This window comes from Phoxinus phoxinus (assembly GCF_949152265.1).
Source record: "Phoxinus phoxinus genome assembly, chromosome: 1".
NCBI lineage: Eukaryota > Metazoa > Chordata > Actinopteri > Cypriniformes > Leuciscidae > Phoxinus > Phoxinus phoxinus.
In genome coordinates this window covers 7,284,332-7,302,095 of record NC_136876.1, presented here as the reverse complement: position 1 = coordinate 7,302,095, position 17,764 = coordinate 7,284,332, and the positions used below count along the sequence as shown (strand labels likewise).

The following is a 17,764-nucleotide window of genomic DNA, read 5'->3' as shown; positions in this document are numbered from 1 at the left end:
ACATGGAAAGCTCAAAAAACATATCTTTCAGAACGAAAATTATTAAATTATTAATTCATTCGTTACATTTATATAGCATTATTTCTGAGACCTCAAAGCGCTTTACATGGAAGGGGGGAGAATCTCCTCAACCACCACCAATGTGCAGCATCCACTTGGATGATGCGACAGCAGCCATATTGCGCCAGAACGCCCACCACACACCAGCTTACTGGATTCAAGCTCAATCAGGAGAAAATAAAAATGGACAATAACAATAAGTGGTTGATAAAATGATTACCGAGTTTAATCAATCATTACATGAAGCAAATAAAAAATTAGGTAAAAGTGAAAGAAAATGAGACAGATCTCTCTCTTTACTGACTTATAAGAGCCAAAGCATCTCAAGAGAAAAAGCGATGAAAAACAATTAAGTACGAGTTAACATTTTTAAATCAGATTTATGTCTATTTTAAAGTGGTATGGCCTCTTCTTCAGCTTGCCTTCAATGGGTTTTTTTCCAGTGTGAATTTTCTGGCACTCTTTCAGTTCATCTGTAGTAAAGGACTTCCTGCACTGAAGTTCCTGCACATTGCACCACCCAATTAAACTGTTTACCACACTGATCTCAGTTAAATGGTCTTTCTTCATAATGAAAAGCAGAAGTGATTTCAGAGCAAAAGCCTGTGTGAAGCACTGTTCTTCCCAGTGTGAACTCTCATGTGACGCTTAAGAGATGATGTGTGTGGGACTTCTCTCCAGTGTGGGTCCTCATGTGAGCAGTAAGGTTTACTGATCGCGTGAAACTCTTCCCACACTGATCACACGAGTGCGGCTTCTCTCCAGTGTGGATCCTCTCATGTGTTTTCAGATTTGCTGACTGACTGAATCTCTTGTCACAGTGTGAACACTTGTAAGGTTTTTCTCCAGTGTGAATTCTCTGGTGTTGTTTTAAACGGCACGCTGTAATGAAAGTCTTCTCACACTCAAAGCACATGTACTCTCTCACACCAGTATGCATTTTCTGATGTTGATGTAAATATTGCAGCAGTGAAAAACTCTTTCCACACACAGAACATGAATGCGGCTTCTCCTTCGTATGAACTGTCAGGTGTCTCTTCAACCTTGATGCCTCAATAAATGTTTTGCCGCATTGATCACATGTGAACGGCTTCTCTCCGGTGTGAACTCTCATGTGAACATCAAGATTATGTTTGTATGCGAAACTGTTTCCACACTGAACACACATATGTGATTTTTCTCCAGTGTGGATTCTCATGTGTGCATTAAGGTATGCTGATCGCCCGAAACTTTTCCCACACTGATCACATGTGAACGGCTTCTCTCCAGTGTGCATTCTCATATGAACATCAAGACTTTGTTTGGTAGAGTAACTCTTTCCACACTGAGTGCAGGTGAAAGATTTCTTGGCTCTTCCTTTCTTTGAGTGACTTTTTGTCTTTGAGTGACTCAAAGGTTTTTCTCCAGGTTTGACACGATGTTTCTCCTTCACTTCTCTCAGTTCTTCACTCTCCTCCTTCACTTCTCTCAGTTCTTCACTCTCCTCTTTCACTTCACTCAGTTCTTCACTCTCCTCCTTCACTTTCATCAGGTCTGAAATGAAAGAAAAAGGTTTAATTTCATTTTCAGCACATCAAAATAATTAAAAGAGAGACATATGAAAGTGAGCCCTGATGTAATAGCAGAAAGTAATAGTAAAAGTGCTATAAAATATCATAATTATGGTGGGTTTTCATAAATTAATTGCATGAATGAGGTACATCAATCTTTCAATTATTATTTTCAAGGCATTATAGGCACAAATCACGTTTCTGAAGTGAGAACTATTAAATAATGACATAAATATCTAATGTAATATTAACATTTATACAATACTGCCTAGGGGTGTGCAATATTGACAAAAATAAATAAATAAATCAATATTTGTTAGGATCTTTTCCGATAACAATAATGAGTTATTGTATTTTGCGGAGTCTGTTTTGTTTGGTACAGGCCTGTCATGGATAAATAAATATGACTGTGGCGAGCAGGACGAGGTCGAGGGACGTGAGAGGACGGCGCGAGATCCCTCACGGAGGAGCGGAAGCATAAAGGAGGAGCGACGACAACAGTGAAGATCGAGAGAGGACAGGCCTGAACTTGTGTTGTGTTTTTGTTTCTGTTTTGTGTGGCCAGCAGTCGTCCGCGAGGGGCTGCTGGCTTATACTTTAGTTTTGTATTTGTTTTATTTTGTTATTAAAATATTTGAATGGGGTTGCCCCCGCCTCCTTCCCACAACATACGAACCTCGTTACAATGACAATAAAACCACCAGTAGGTGGCGGCAAGTCCATGTCTTAATGAGTTGTTATCTCACGACCAATTAGTTCAAATTCGTATGATTTGTCTGAACCCCAGTGATGGGTAGGTTTAGGGGTGGGGTCAGGGGTACGTCATTCGTACGAATTCATAGGAAATGGGCAACTCGTAAAATATGTACAATTTAGCAAAAATCTTACGAATTAGCCACCTTGCTAAATTCTTACGAATTGCTGCGAGATAGGGTTGGAGGAGCGCCTCCCGCTGTAACTTTACACTGTTGGACAGTCTTACTTTAGAAAAACTAGTGATTTATAAAGTTTTAATGTCACATTTTGTAATATTTGCATTGTTTTATTTTCTCATCCGTTCTGGACAGGTGGGTAAATCCATTTTTTTGTTTTTCTAAATGGACGTCCGTTCTGGACAGGTGGGTAAATCCATTTTTTTGTTTTTCTAAATGGACGTTCGTGTTCGCCTGACCAACACAAGGATATAATTAGCTAGATCTATGCAGTCAGCACTAATTTTAGTGCATCATTAATAAAACTGATTCACACCTGACTCCCGCCTCTTCCCATTGTGAACTCTCTTGTGATGCCTAAGAGTTGGTTTGAGTCTGAAACTCTTCCCACACTGATCACACGAGTGCGGCTTCTCTCCAGTGTGGATCCTCTCATGTGTTTTCAGATTTGATGACTGACTGAATCTCTTGTCACAGTGTGAACACTTGTAAGGTTTTTCTCCAGTGTGAATTCTCTGGTGTTGTTTTAAACGGCAGGCTAAAATGAAAGTCTTCCCACACTCAGAGCACATGTACTCTCTCACACCGGTGTGTATTTTCTGATGCTTATATAAATATGTCAGCAGTGAAAAACTCTTTCCACACACAGAACATGAATGCAGCTTCTCCTTCGTATGAACTATCAGGTGTCTCTTCAGGCTTGTTGATCCATTAAATGTTTTGCCGACTTGATTACACGTAAGCGGATTCTCTCGGGTGTGAACTCTCATGTGATCATGAAGATTATGTTTGTATCTGAAACTGTTTCCACACTGAACACACATATGTGGCTTTTCTCCAGTGTGGATTCTCATGTGTCTATTTAGGGCTGCAGATTGCCTGAAACTCTTCTCACACTGATCACATGTGAACGGCTTCTCTCCAGTGTGGATCCTCTTGTGTTCGTTCAGATGTGCTTTTTGTATGAAACTCTTCCCACATTGATCACATGTGAACGGCTTCTCTCCGGTATGAACTCTTATGAGACTCTTAAGATTATGTTTGGCTGTGTAACTCTTTCCATGCTGAGTGCAGGTGAAAGATTTCTTGGCTCTTGCTTTCTTTAAAAGTGTCTTTTTAGTCTTTGAGCAAGGTTTGACATGATGTTTCTCCTTCACTTCTCTCAGTTCTTCACTCTCCTCGTTCACTTCACTCAGTTCTTCTCTCTCCTTCTTCACTTCCATCAGGTCTGAAATGAAAGAAAAAGGTTTAACTTCATTTTCAGCACATCAAAATAATTAAAAGAGAAAAATATGAAAGTGAGCCCTGATGTAATAGCAGAAACTAATAGTAAAACTGCTATAAAATATTAGCCTGGGTTTCCCCATGCTGTCTTGCGCGAAGCGCAATTTTATTCACGCTGCTAGGCAGCCTGGATTCCATGGACTAGATTTTCGCCTCAGCGAGGGGAGCAATCACAGAACGGGGAGGGAGCAGCAAGACGATGACGACGTCTATGCGACACACCGAAGCAGTTTGCTTATATCTATGGATCCAACATGGCAGCAGACGCGAAGTTACCTTTCGATGCAGCCAGATAGTGTTCTAAGTGTGCCATCGTGATGAACGCCATCGTGTACACATAAATCTATGACCCATCGTCTTCTTCCTCGTCGAATTTCTGTCGCTCTACATACGTTATCTGGTATAATTGAAACAATTGGCTATGGGCTACGTAAAGGCGCATTTGATAGACATTCGTAGCGCCCATTAAACGGCTCTGGGCATTCGTAAACCACACCTCAAATACGAGAAAATGAACATGTGGTTCCCAGACCACGTCTCAATAAGACGAGGTCTGACGTTAGCCAGGCTAATAAAATATCCTAATTCTGATGTGTTTTCATAAATTAATTGCATGAATGAGGTACATTGTTCTATTAACATTTTTACTCCTCACTATCTGCTAGCTGCCTGTCCCCTGAACACACTGTAAAAAACGCGGTCTCTGTAGACAGCCCAGGCTCCACAAACAGCAACAAAAACTAACTGGGCTAACCCGCACCATGAAACATAACGAACAGTGTTCTAGCCAATCACCGACAAGCAGGATTTGGGGGTGCGGTTTGGGGGGTTAGTGTGTGTACACATGAAGGGGGGTGTGGAGGAGAGAGAAGCATGAAGAGGGAAGTTAGAATTATATTCTCTTAAAGTTTGATATGGCCGACACGACCAAAGAAACGACGTTCCGACGAACAAATTGCAAAGAGGGAAAAGGATAAGGAACGCGCAAAGTCCCAAATTTACATTGGAAACGCCTTAAACATCATGAATAAAACTGATTCACACCTGACTCCTGCCTCTTCCCATTGTGAACTCTCTTGTGATGCCTAAGAGTTGGTTTGAGTCTGAAACTCTTCCCAAACTGATCACACGTGTGCAGCTTCTCTCCAGTGTGGATCCTCTCATGTGTTTTCAGAGTTGATGACACACTGAATCTCTTGTCGCAGTGTGAACACTTGTAAGGTTTTTCTCCAGTGTGAATTCTCTGGTGTTGTTTTAAACGGCAGGCTGAAATGAAAGTCTTCCCACACTCAAAGCACATGTGCTCTCTCACACCATGTATTTTCTGATGAGCATGTAAATATGGCAGCCGTGAAAAATTCTTTCCACACACAGAACATGAATGCGGCTTCTCCTTCGTATGAACTGTCAGGTGTTTCTTCAGGCTTGTTGATCCATTAAATGTTTTGCCGCATTGATCACACGTAAGCGGCCTCTCTCCGGTATGAACTCTCATGTGACTCTTAAGATTATGTTTGTATGTTAAACTTTTTCCACACTGAACACATATATGTGGCTTTTCTCCAGTGTGGATTCTCATGTGTCTATTTAGGGCTGCTTTTTGTACGAAACTCTTTCCACATTGATCACATGTGAACGGCTTCTCTCCAGTATGAACTCTCATGTGACTCTTAAGATTATGTCTGGCGGAGTAACTGTTTCCACACTGAGTGCAGGTGAAAGATTTCTTGGCTCTTCGATTCTTTAAAAATATATTTGTTGTCTTTGAATGACTCAAAGGTTTTTCTCCAGACTTGACATGAGGTTTCTCCTTCCCTTCACTCTCCTCCTTCACTTCTCTCAGTTCTTCACTCTCCTCCTTCACTTCTCTCAGTTCTTCACTCTCCTCCTCCACTTCTCTCAGTTCTTCACTCTCCTCATTCACTTCTCTCAGTTCTTCACTCTCCTCGTTCACTTCTCTCAGTTCTTCACTCTCTTTCTTCACTTCCATCAGTTCTTCACTCTCCTCATTCACTTCTCTCAGTTCTTCACTCTCCTCCTTCACTTCTCTCAGTTCTTCACTCTCCTCATTCACTTCTCTCAGTTCTTCACTCTCCTCCACTTCTCTCAGTTCTTCACTCTCCTCCACTTCTCTCAGTTCTTCACTCTCCTCCACTACTCTCAGTTCTTCACTCTCCTCGTTCACTTCTCTCAGTTCTTCACTCTCTTTCTTCACTTCCATCAGTTCTTCACTCTCCTCATTCACTTCTCTCAGTTCTTCACTCTCCTCCTTCACTTCTCTCAGTTCTTCACTCTCCTCCTTCACTTCTCTCAGTTCTTCACTCTCCTCCTTCACTTCTCTCAGTTCTTCACTCTCCTCCTTCACTTCTCTCAGTTCTTCACTCTCCTCCTTCACTTCTCTCAGTTCTTCACCCTCCTCGTTCACTTCTCTCAGTTCTTCACTCTCTTTCTTCACTTCCATCAGTTCTTCACTTTCCTCATTCACTTCTCTCAGTTCTTCACTCTCCTCGTTCACTTCTCTCAGTTCTTCACTCTCTTTCTTCACGTCCATCAGGTCTGAAATGAAAGAAAAAGGTTTCATTTCATTTTCAGCACATCAAAATAATTAAAAGAGAGAAATATGAAAGTGAGCCCTGATGTAATAGCAGAAAGTACTAGTAAAACTGCTATAAAATATCATAATTCTGGTGTGTTTTCAGAAATGAATTGCATGAATGAGGTACATTGTTCTTTCAATTATTATTTTCAAGGCATTATAGGCACAAATTACGTTTCTGAAGTGAGAACTATTAAATAATGACATAAATATCTAATGTAATATTAACATTTATACAATACTGCCTAGGGATGTGCAATATTGACAAAAAATATATATCTCTGTATTTGTTTCTGTTAGGATATTTTTCGATAACAATAATGAACAGTATTTTGCGGAGTCTGTTTTGTTTGGTACAGGCCTGTCATGGATAAATAAATATGACAATAAAACCACCAGTAGGTGGCGGCAAGTCCATGTCTTAATGAGTGATTAATTAAATAATTAATTCAAACGATTTGTTGATAATGACTGATTCATTTAGAAATGAAGCAAGTGGATAGGCTTGTTCGACTTCATGCAGCTCTGCGCAGATCGATCGGTGTCTGACTTGAGCACTGCATGCCGGTTAGAAATGTCCGACTTGAGGCAGCGCCGACTCCACGTGACTGTGACGTATGCCATCAAAGTACGCGAGAGCGATTCGAGAGCATCCAGAGGACTCAGCCAGCGCAGTTTCTTATGACGACACCGCTGTTCCACTATTGGCCGGATTAACCGCGCGACAACGATCACGTGTTTATTCTCACACCTTCAGCTCCACTAATTACGAGTTCACACTGCAGGATTTTAAGCCGATTTTCACTCGCAGACAGGTTTCGCGAAATCGCCAACAAATGCCATTGTCGTTTAATGGTAAATTACATGGTAAATCCAGTTTTTTTTTTTCTAAATGGACATGTTTTCCTAACCAACACAAGGATATAATTAGCTTTCATGAATAAAACTGATTCACACCTGGCTCCCGCTTCTTCCCATTGTGAAGTCTCATGTGATGCCTAAGAGTTGGTTTGAGTCTGAAACTCTTCCCACACTGATCACATGAGTGCGGCTTCTCTCCAGTGTGGATCCTCATGTGAGCAGTAAGGTTTACCGATCGCGTGAAACTCTTTCCACACTGATCACATGAGTGCGGCTTCTCTCCAGTGTGGATCCTCTCATGTGTTTTCAGATTTGCTGACTGACTGAATCTCTTGTCACAGTGTGAACACTTGTAAGGTTTTTCTCCAGTGTGAATTCTCTGGTGTTGTTTTAAACGGCAGGCTGAAATGAAAGTCTTCCCACACTCAAAGCACATGTGCTCTCTCACACCAGTATGAATTTTCTGATGTGCATGTAAATATGGCAGCCGTGAAAAACTCTTTCCACACACAGAACATGAATGTGTTCTCTCTCCGGTGTGAACTCTCATGTGACTCTTAAGATTATGTTTGGCTGAGTAACTCTTTCCACACGGAGTGCATGTGAAAGATTTTTTGGCTCTTCCTTTCTTTAAAAATATATTTGTTGTCTTTGAGTGACTCAAAGGTTTTTCTCCAGGTTTGACATGATGTTCCTCCTCCACTTCACTCAGTTCTTCACTCTCCTTCTTCACTTCACTCAGTTCTTCACTCTCCATCATTTCCATCAGCTCTGAAATTAAAGATAAAGGTTTAATTTCATTTTCAGTACATCAAAATAATTCAAAGAGAGAAATATGAAAGTGAGCCCTGATGCTTGGCTAAACAGTAGGGCGTGGCCAAAGCCAGTTAAAGTATTTACGCTAGCTATTTGACAGTACTTGCTAGAAGAAGCAGTCGAACAGCAGGATAGAACACACTTTACATCCATGAGTGTTTACTTTTCTCAGTCGATTTTAGCGTGGTTCCTTTTTGCTAGGAAACTTTGTTTGTTTACTGGGTTTTACTCTGGTAAAACGCGAGCGCACGTGGCCTTTGTTTGTGTGTCGTGACTTGAGTTTCGCTTGGCTAAACAGTAGGGCTTGGCCTGTTGTATTCAACAACGAGGTATTAGGCGTGTATAAATAGGTTAGTGCACCACAGCAGCGGTCGCGGCAGCTGTGGTGTGAAGCCCTTATCGTGTGAAGACCTGAAGAGTGTAAAGAACACAAGAACAGCCTTTTTTCACCTTAGAAACATTGCTAAGCTACGTAACATGCTCTCTGTTTCTGATGCAGAAAAGTTAGTTCATGCATTCATGACCTCGAGACTAGATTACTGTAATGCTTTATTAGCTGGTTGTCCTGCATCCTCAGTAAACAAGCTACAGTTAGACCAAAATGCAGCCGCTAGAGTTCTTACTATGTCAAGAAAATATGATCATATAACACCAATTTTATCATCTCTACATTGGTTACCTATTAAGTTCCGTATCAATTACAAAGTATAGCTACTGACCTATAAAGCCCTAAATGGTTTAGCTCCTGTGTATTTAAGGGATCTTCTATCGCCCTACAATCCATCGCGCTCTTTAAGATCGCTAAATTTGAGGCTTCTGGTCGTACCTAGGATAACTAAGTCCACTAAAGGAGGGAGGGCGTATTCACATCTAGCTCCTAAACTCTGGAATAGCCTTCCTGATATTGTCCGAGGCTCAGACTCGCTCTCCCAGTTTAAAACTAGATTAAAGACGCATCTCTTTAGCCAAGCATTCACATGATGCATCTCATACCTTTTATACTACAGTTAAATCAGATCAAATGCATTCATATTATGAACAGCAGCTACGCTAATTATTTCCCATCTGCCTTCTGTTGTTGTTATCTCGGGACGCCTGTCCCGAGATAACTCAAATAGAGTTCGTCAGCTCCAGTTACGTATCCAGCCCCTCATGGAGACTTCAGATGCCCCAAAGAGACGACTCGACGCCTGTGACGAGACGACCCAACGCCGGCGATATGTTATGCCCTAAATTTATGATTAACTAACTGTATTTTTGTAAACATTTCTGAAATGCATTTTCTGTAAAGCTGCTTTGAAACAATATGTATTGTGAAAAGCGCTATACAAATAAATTTGAATTGAATTGAATTGAATTAAAGACCAACGACTCTACCTGTGCGACTCCACCGAGCAAGGACACTGACAATGCACTTGAGTATTAATTTCTCGTTATTTGATTTATCTTCCTGTTGTTTCCTCTTTATTCTATTCAACTTTCACCTGATCTTTCTGTTTGTGAGCTCTCTTACACCATGTGTCTTCTAATTCCTACTATTACTAACATGTGTAAATCCAATGTCACACGTCGGAGCCAATACAATCCTAACAACCTGCGTACCCTTCCAATGTCTTCAAGTACTATTTTCTCTTTTCCTATTGCTCTCTGGAATTGCCAATTCGCGATAAACAAAGCTGATTTCATTACATCTATTTCTAGTCATTTAGGTCTCAGCCTTCTGGCCCTGACTGAGACCTGGATCTGACCAGAGGACACTGTCACATTGGCTATGCTCTCCACTAAATTCACTTTCTCACACACCCCTCGCCTGACTGGAAGGGGTGGAGGTACTGGTCTGCTCATTTCAAACGATTGGAAATTTAATCATCTACCACCTCTGTGTAACAACAGCTCATTTGAATCACATTCTATTACCATCACTAGTCCTATTAAAATCCATTGTGTAGTTATATACCGCCCCCCAGGTCAGCTTGGCAGTTTCTTAGAGGAGCTTGATGTGCTACTCTCATCCTTCCCCGAGGATGGTACTCCTCTCATAGTTCTTGGAGACTTCAACATCCAAGAAAAAATGAAAAACCTCAAGCTGCTGATTTCCACACTCTGCTTCCCTCATTCGACCTCAAACGAGTATCTACTGCGGCTACTCACAAATCAGGTAACAAATTGGACCTTATCTACACACGCTACTGCTCCACTGACCATACTCTAGTCACTCCACTGCACACCTCAGATCACTTCCTCCTCACTCTCAACCTCAACCTGCCTCAGAACACAACACACACTCCGCCACAGGTCACCTTTCGGCGAAACCTATGCTCACTCTCACCTATCCTCTTTGATCTCATCCACACTTCCTCCTCCAGACCAGCTCTCAGCACTAGACACTAAAAATGCAACTGATACTCTTTTCTCCACTTTAACATCCTGCTTGGACAACTTCTGCCCCCTTTCCTCCAGGCCAGCCCGCGCCACTCCCTCTGCCCCCTGGTTATCTGATGTTCTCCGTGAACATCGTGCTAAACTCAGGGGTGCAGAGAGCAAGTGGCGCAAATCCAAAGATCATACTGACCTTGATCTTCATCAATCCCTCCTCTCTTCCTTCTCTGCTAATATCTCTACTGCTAAAACGACTTACTATCACAACAAAATGAACAATTCTACTGACTCTCGCATGCTCTTCAAAACCTTCTCCTCTCTTCTAAACTCTCCTCCTCCTCCATCAACCCTAACAGCTGACGATTTTGCAACATTCTTCATAAATAAAACAACCACCATCAGCAGACAATTTACCAATCCACAAACTAACACACACATTTTACCAGCTATCACACACACTCTACCCTCGTTCTCCTTGCTTTCAGAGACCGAAGTCTCAAAACACCTCCTTCCCAGTCGCCCTACTACCTGCCCACTTGATCCTATTCCCACTAACCTACTTCAAGCTATTTCTTCCTGTATCCGCACTTACACACATCATAAACACCTCTCTTCACACTGGTACATTTCCCACAGCATTCAAGCAGGCTCGGGTAACCCCACTAATTAAGAAACCCACTCTAAATCCAGCACATCTAGAAAATTACAGACCGATATCCCTCCTTCCATTCGTCGCAAAAACACTTGAACGAGTTGTTTTCAACCAGATCTCCTCCTTTCTCACGCAGAACAACCTCTTGGACAACAATCAGTCTGGCTTCAAAAGCGGACACTCAACTGAGACTGCTCTGCTCTCAGTAATCGAAGCTCTGAGACTGGCAAGAGCCGCTTCCAAATCCTCAGTTCTCATCCTACTGGATATGTCTGCTGCCTTTGACACAGTTAACCACCAGATCCTCCTGTCAATCCTAAAGATTAAGTGTTTCTCAGGAACTGCACTCCAGTGGTTCAAGTCTTACCTCTCAGGTAGGTCCTTTAGGGTGTCGTGGAGGGGTGAAGTGTCTAAGACCCAACATCTAGCTACTGGGGTGCCTCAGGGCTCAGTGCTTGGACCACTTCTCTTCTCCATTTACATGACATCACTGGGATCTGTGATTCTGAAACATGGCTTCTTCTATCACTGCTACGCTGATGACACACAACTCTACCTCTCATTCCAGCCTGATGGTCCGACGGTAGACGCTCGCATCTCAGCCTGCCTGACAGACATTTCTGGCTGGATGAAGGACCACCACCTTCAACTAAACCTTGCGAAGACAAAGCTACTTGTAATCCCAGCTAACCCAGCACTTCATCACAACTACACCATTCAGCTAGGCTCGTCATCCATAACTCCATCAAGATCAGCCAGGAACCTTGGAGTTGTAATTGAGGATCAATTGAACTTCACAGACCACATTTCTAGCACTGCCCGGTCATGCAGATTTGCCTTGTACAACATCAGAAGGATCAGGCCCTTCCTATCAGAGCATGCTACACAACTCCTTGTTCAGGCACTTGTTCTATCCAGACTAGATTATTGTAATGCTCTCCTGGCTGGTCTCCCAGCTTGCACTGTCAAACCTCTGCATCTGATCCAGAATGCTGCAGCTAGAGTGGTCTTCAACGAGCCGAAGAGAGCACACGTCACTCCTCTCCTCACAAAATTGCACTGGTTGCCGGTTGCCGCTCGCATCAGAACAACCACTGGCTCTGCTCCCCTGTACCTGAACTCATTACTTCAGACTTACGTGCCATCCAGAAACTTGCGCTCTGCAAGCGGACGGCATCTTGTGGTGCCATCACAAAGAGGCACAACATCTCTTTCTCTGACCTTTCCCATGACTGTTCCCTGCTGGTGGAATGATCTGCCTAACTCAACCAGAGCTGCTGAGTCTGTAGCCATTTTTAAGAAACTGCTGAAGACGTATCTTTTTCGACACTAACACTTTCTCCTCTATTCTATCTTTAAATTAAAAAAATGTTAAATACTGCATTAGATTGAACTACGAAGGGTCATAGCACTTACATACTGTTGTCCTACTGTTAGTTTAATTGCTTCTATTGTTCTCATTTGTAGGTCGCTTTGGATAAAAGAATCAGCTAAATGAATAAATGTAAATGTGATGTAATAGCAGAAAGTACTAGTAAAACTGCTATAAAATATCATAATTCTAGTGTGTTTTCATAAATTAATTTCATGAAAGAGGTACATTGATCTTTCAATTATTATTTTCAAGGCATTATAGGCACAAATTACGTTTCTGAAGTGAGAACTATTAAATATATTTGATTAATGAAATAAATATTTAATGTAATATTAACATTTATACAATACTGCCTAGGGGTGTGCAATATTGACAAAAAATATATATTTCTTGATATTTGTTAGGATTTTTTCGGTAACAATAATGAAACAATATTTAGCTGAGTCTGTTTTGTTTGGTACAGGCCTGTCCTGGATAAATAAATATGAAAATAAACAATCATGTGTTTATTCTCACACCTTCAGCTCCACTAATTACGAGTTCACACTGCACGATTTTAAGACGATTTTCAATCTCAGACAGGTTTTGCGAAATCGCCAACAAATGCCAGTCGTTGGCAAATCAGTGCTCGTTCACGACAGTGACAATCACGGCTTTCAACTTTCCCCCATTCGTTTTACTTAACCCAGACTAAACTCACCGCATGCTTTAAGCCTCGGGTTACCGATTATCACCAGCATTTTTCGAGACGTTTTTGGACACGTCTTTGTGAGGACACGTCACTCTTATCCAAGTAAGTGTTTTGTTCATTTTGTATTAGGTGGGTTACATCTTATTTTGGGTCATTTCATGTGATTATGTTTGGTGCTAATGTTAGCCTGTATGTTTCTATTAGAAGGACTTCTCGTACATCCCTCAGCCACAAGGTTCATCTTTCTTATTCTACTGGGTTGAAACATCTTCCATCCTATGCTGTACTTTTTCTTATGGGGATGTTACTGAGTTATGCCGATACCATCATTGGATAAATTAAATCAACTGATAACAGGGATGTTCGACTGCTACAAGGACACAATTATTGCAACGTACCCTAAATTGAAGCCTGAATTGATTGAAATTAGGATTTTAAATTATCTTTCATTGAAATGAGAGTTTGCTCCCTTCTTGGTTAACAAACCCCTATCTTCACTTGCACCATTCTCAAAGACCTCTAAAGGAAAGCCCATTCTTGGACAATGACCAGATAAGCTCGTTTTCTTCATTCACCATGACAACAAAGAAAACCTACATGTTACTATATGTTGACTCTCTGTGTTGATGGTTTTGTGTGCAATTTTCATTTACGGTTTCATTTACCTCACACACACACACACACACACACACTGAAGCACGCGTGATGCTCGCGCTGTTTTCAGTCTCTGCTGCCTCACGATATAATGAGGACATGATGAAATTAATCTCCAGAGCCGCTCTGAGAGTCACTCCATGAAAACTTTACGGTTTAATTTGAGAAAAACTATTGTCATATCATAGACAGACACACAGACACAGAAACAGACACTCAAAAGGTATTCTCGGCAACCCGTCAAAATAAAAGTTTGACAGAAATAATTATATTAGGCTACTGCAGTACAGTAGTAATGTGTGCATAGAAGGTTGCTTATTTTTCACTTGATCTTAATAAGCAATATACGTTTAAACAGCATGTAGCCTTCAATGCTTATATCTATTATTTACTTATGATTATAATTTATGATACGTCAAAAATAATAAAGTCATTGAATTTAATTTTTTATTTATTTTTTTAAATAGAAAAAAATTGTTCCAACAGATTTTGCTGTGGTACCGAAATTGGTACTGAGAACCGTAAAAGTTATCGGTACCAACTACTGTAATTTTGGTATCGTGACATCCCTAATTACCTAAATAAATGTAAGGTCATTCCTATTTTATTTGTGTACATTTTAATCATTAACATTAAAAGCACACTCTTTTTACGACTAAAATAACAGTAAAGGGTAAAAAAAAATTAATTCCCAAAAATTAAAACGGAAAGAATGGAATTGGCAAAAAAATTAACGGAAAAAACGGAATTTGGGAAAAAATAAAACGGAAAATGGGAAAAAATTAAACGGATTTCATAGGGCCCTAACAACGGGACCGGACACCAGTTATCTTGCCAAGAAAAATCTATATTCTTATATGTTGAGAGAGAAACTTGAAAAGATGTTGTTTTCATGGCAGGTCTATGCGTTTCCGTGTTTCTCCTCCCTCACCCCATCATCTCTCAGTTTATCCTTCCTCTGTTTCTCTGCGGTGGTACAGTGAGATTTAACTTGTATACTTTTTAATCTTTTTAATTTAATCTTTAACTTAAAAGATTCCTTTTTGTTTTATTATTTTCTTTGTGTTGGCACTATCCAATTTTTCCATTTTCCTTCCCAGGTCAGGTACAATATAATTTGTTCTTTTGTGACATTTTCTTTCGTTTTGATTGTAAATAATAATTATTTGTTAAATTGTGGTTTGCTTTGCTCTCTCTATATATCTATATGTATATAGATATAGATATTTATGGTCGATTATTGCACACAATAAATGTGTTCATATACTCTGCTGTTCTTTTTTGATGGCCTCATCAAATGGTCTTGTTGAAGGGTGGCCTAACTCCCTTCCAAACTCCCTAGACTTTTAAAAACAGTGAAGGGTTGTAACAATCACAGAAAGACTTTACAACTTCCTTGTAAGGGATAGAAGAATTGAGATAGAGATAGAGAAAAATGAGATAGGTCTACTATTCTGAGGTAAAAAAAAAAAAAAAAAAAGTACTTTTATCCCTTAGAATTTGACTTTAGAACTTGCAATTGCGAGTTTATATCTCACAATTCTGAGAAAAGATGTCAGAATTAGTACTTTTATCCCTTAGAATTTGACTTTAGAAGTTGTCTGGCACAAGAAGTTGATTTCAACAGGCGGTATTTTAATGCTGTGAAAATCCCACTCCCCATGGTAAACCTATGTTAATGAAGTGACAATCCAATTATTTTGTGACCACACAATCTCCAAACCAAGATGTGACAGTGGCAGTAGTGTGGTGAGTCTGTGACCTTATACACCTGTAAGTTACTTAATGAAGTTACAGTGTAATTATTTTGAGGGTAAACTAGGGTGACCACCTGGCTATTGCTCTGTTGCAGGTCAGCAGACCTGATTTTGCGGGACAATGCGGGACACGAGGGAGAAAACTTACTATTATTATACTAGGTGAATAAATATTGATTTTATATTAGATGTCTTTTTGCAGTGATGTTAACATGCTTTAAATTGCTAATAGGCTTTATAAAAATGTTAATGATGGCGCTGACCGGCGCTGTGAACGTCACTATTAATATAAAACTCATTTTAACAGAACGGGTCTATTCAATCTAAATAATTAAATGAAAATAATAATCCAATCGCTAAAAAGCACATTTCCAAATAAGCACATAAATTCCATTAGTGAAGAATAGAAAGATTGAATGCGTTCTTACCGGATTCAGTGCATCTTGAATTTATATATTTTTTTGTGTGTGTGTGTATTTTTATTTTTTTCTTCTCAGTGTTTGTTTTCCCGCTCTGGCTAGAACCAATAATAACGGCTGCGCTGCGCATGTTCAGTGTTTTCTTATTATCAATTTTTTTAATTGTAGAATTGTAATTTAAAGGACGATTAAATAAAATACAGACAACATTAAAATGCGGGACACTGTTTATGACTTGCGGGACGCGGGACAAAGCTTCAAATTTCGGGACTGTCCCGCAAAATGCGGGACAGGTGGTCACCCTAGGGTAAACCCTGTGTTAACGTAGTTTACAGTAGCTTTGTATTAAACCCTTGCATGCACTCAATCTTTATTTATTGTAATAATGAAGCAGTTTTTCTTTAAAACAGAGCACCTGACCGAAAAGCAATTGCTCCAGCTTTTTTAATTGTAGCCTATATCCATAAGCAATGCAAGATGTAAAATTGAAAGAATGACTGAAATAAATAAATGCTTTTTGTGGCCCTAATGTGCTGGAAAATAACTATTAATAAAAAAAAAAATGTCTAAGGTTTCTTTACATCCTTAGCTTTAAGTGTAAATTATCCCTAATAATTTGTTTTATTTCTATTTTTAAGATGCAATTAAGCAAATTCTATTATATACAATAATATACAGAAATGTATTTGATGAACTCTATATAAAGCATATCTTCATGAAAAAAAGCTTAAATATTACTATTTTTAATGACATTCATGTGCAATGGGGAGAGTAATACAATATTTTCATGTGAACCACATCGTGTTTAACACACAAAAGATAAGTTTGCATCTTTTATCCACACTAGTTCACTTTCTGTTAATTTATTTAAGTGTAGACCAAGCTTCCATGCAGGATCTGGGTGCTTTCTGTGTGAAAAATCAATCGATAAACGCATTTGGCAAAGGAAGTGCATTTAAACTCGCTTCAGCGCGCGCTTATGTGGGAGGCGCGTGCACGCGAAGGGGAGTGCGATTTGTCCGGGAGTCGGAATTCGGTTCAACACCGGCTTGCCTGCGCTTCTCACTCCTCTCCTCCTCACTCTCGCATTTATTTCAGGCAAGACGTATCTTAAACAAGCCTATTCAGTAACATTTCTCACTCCAAACATCGAGACAATCACAGAAACGAACACAAACTCGCTCAGGTCTGAATGAACTCAACATGTTCTCCTCATGCTCGCTGCTGCTGCACTACATGTTTATTTCAGTGAGAAGACGCCAGAAAAGACGCACAAGTATCGCTGTGATCGATGGAAACAACACAGAAATTAGTCTGTCGCTTAATCAAACTGTATAAAGTGTGTTTGATAGTTGTGTAAAGATGATAAATACCGTGAACTGCTCTCCTCACCTCAGAAGACTCTTCTTCTTCTTCTGATATTTGCGGCAGACTGAGAGTCGCTACAATGGCGTATTGCTGCCCTCCTCAGTTCATTTGAAGAATTAATAGATTTAACAGATTATATCCTTATATGGGCTATTGTCCCAAAAGTTGAAACGTTTTGTTGTCTCATAGTCCTTCCTTAGTACATAATAATGATTCAATAATTACATGAAGCTAATAAAAACATTATAAGTTAAGGAGTTAAAAATTAATATCAGATTCATGTCTCTCTTAAAAGTGTCATGGTCACTTCTTCAGCTCATGAACTTTGCAATTAAAGCACAAGAACACTGAGGATATTTTTAAAAAAAAC

At 40.0% G+C, this 17,764-nt stretch overlaps 1 protein-coding gene across 1 annotated transcript; it reads right to left on the bottom strand.

The window, feature by feature from the left end:
- Window positions 1–262: 262 nt before the first annotated feature.
- Window positions 263–17,436, bottom strand: LOC307000179 (uncharacterized protein). Its single transcript, XM_079615583.1, has 5 exons — window positions 17,400–17,436; window positions 7,380–8,054; window positions 4,871–6,382; window positions 2,859–3,770; window positions 263–1,593 (listed from the first exon to the last, which is right to left on the bottom strand). Exons 2-5 carry the CDS (start codon window positions 8,047–8,049, stop codon window positions 698–700), a joined length of 3,990 nt encoding a protein of 1,329 aa, XP_079471709.1. The 5' UTR covers window positions 8,050–8,054; window positions 17,400–17,436; the 3' UTR covers window positions 263–697.
- Window positions 17,437–17,764: the final 328 nt, after the last annotated feature.

Coding starts and splice junctions, on each gene's coding strand:
- LOC307000179 (XM_079615583.1), bottom strand. CDS start 8,049: ATGGAAATGATGGAGAGTGAAGAACTGAGTGAAGTGAAGAAGGAGAGT. Junction 6,383..7,379: donor TGGGAAGAAGCGGGAGCCAG/GTGTGAATCAGT, acceptor CTTTCATTTCAG/ACCTGATGGACGTGAAGAAA. Junction 1,594..2,858: donor TGGGAAGAGGCGGGAGTCAG/GTGTGAATCAGT, acceptor CTTTCATTTCAG/ACCTGATGAAAGTGAAGGAG.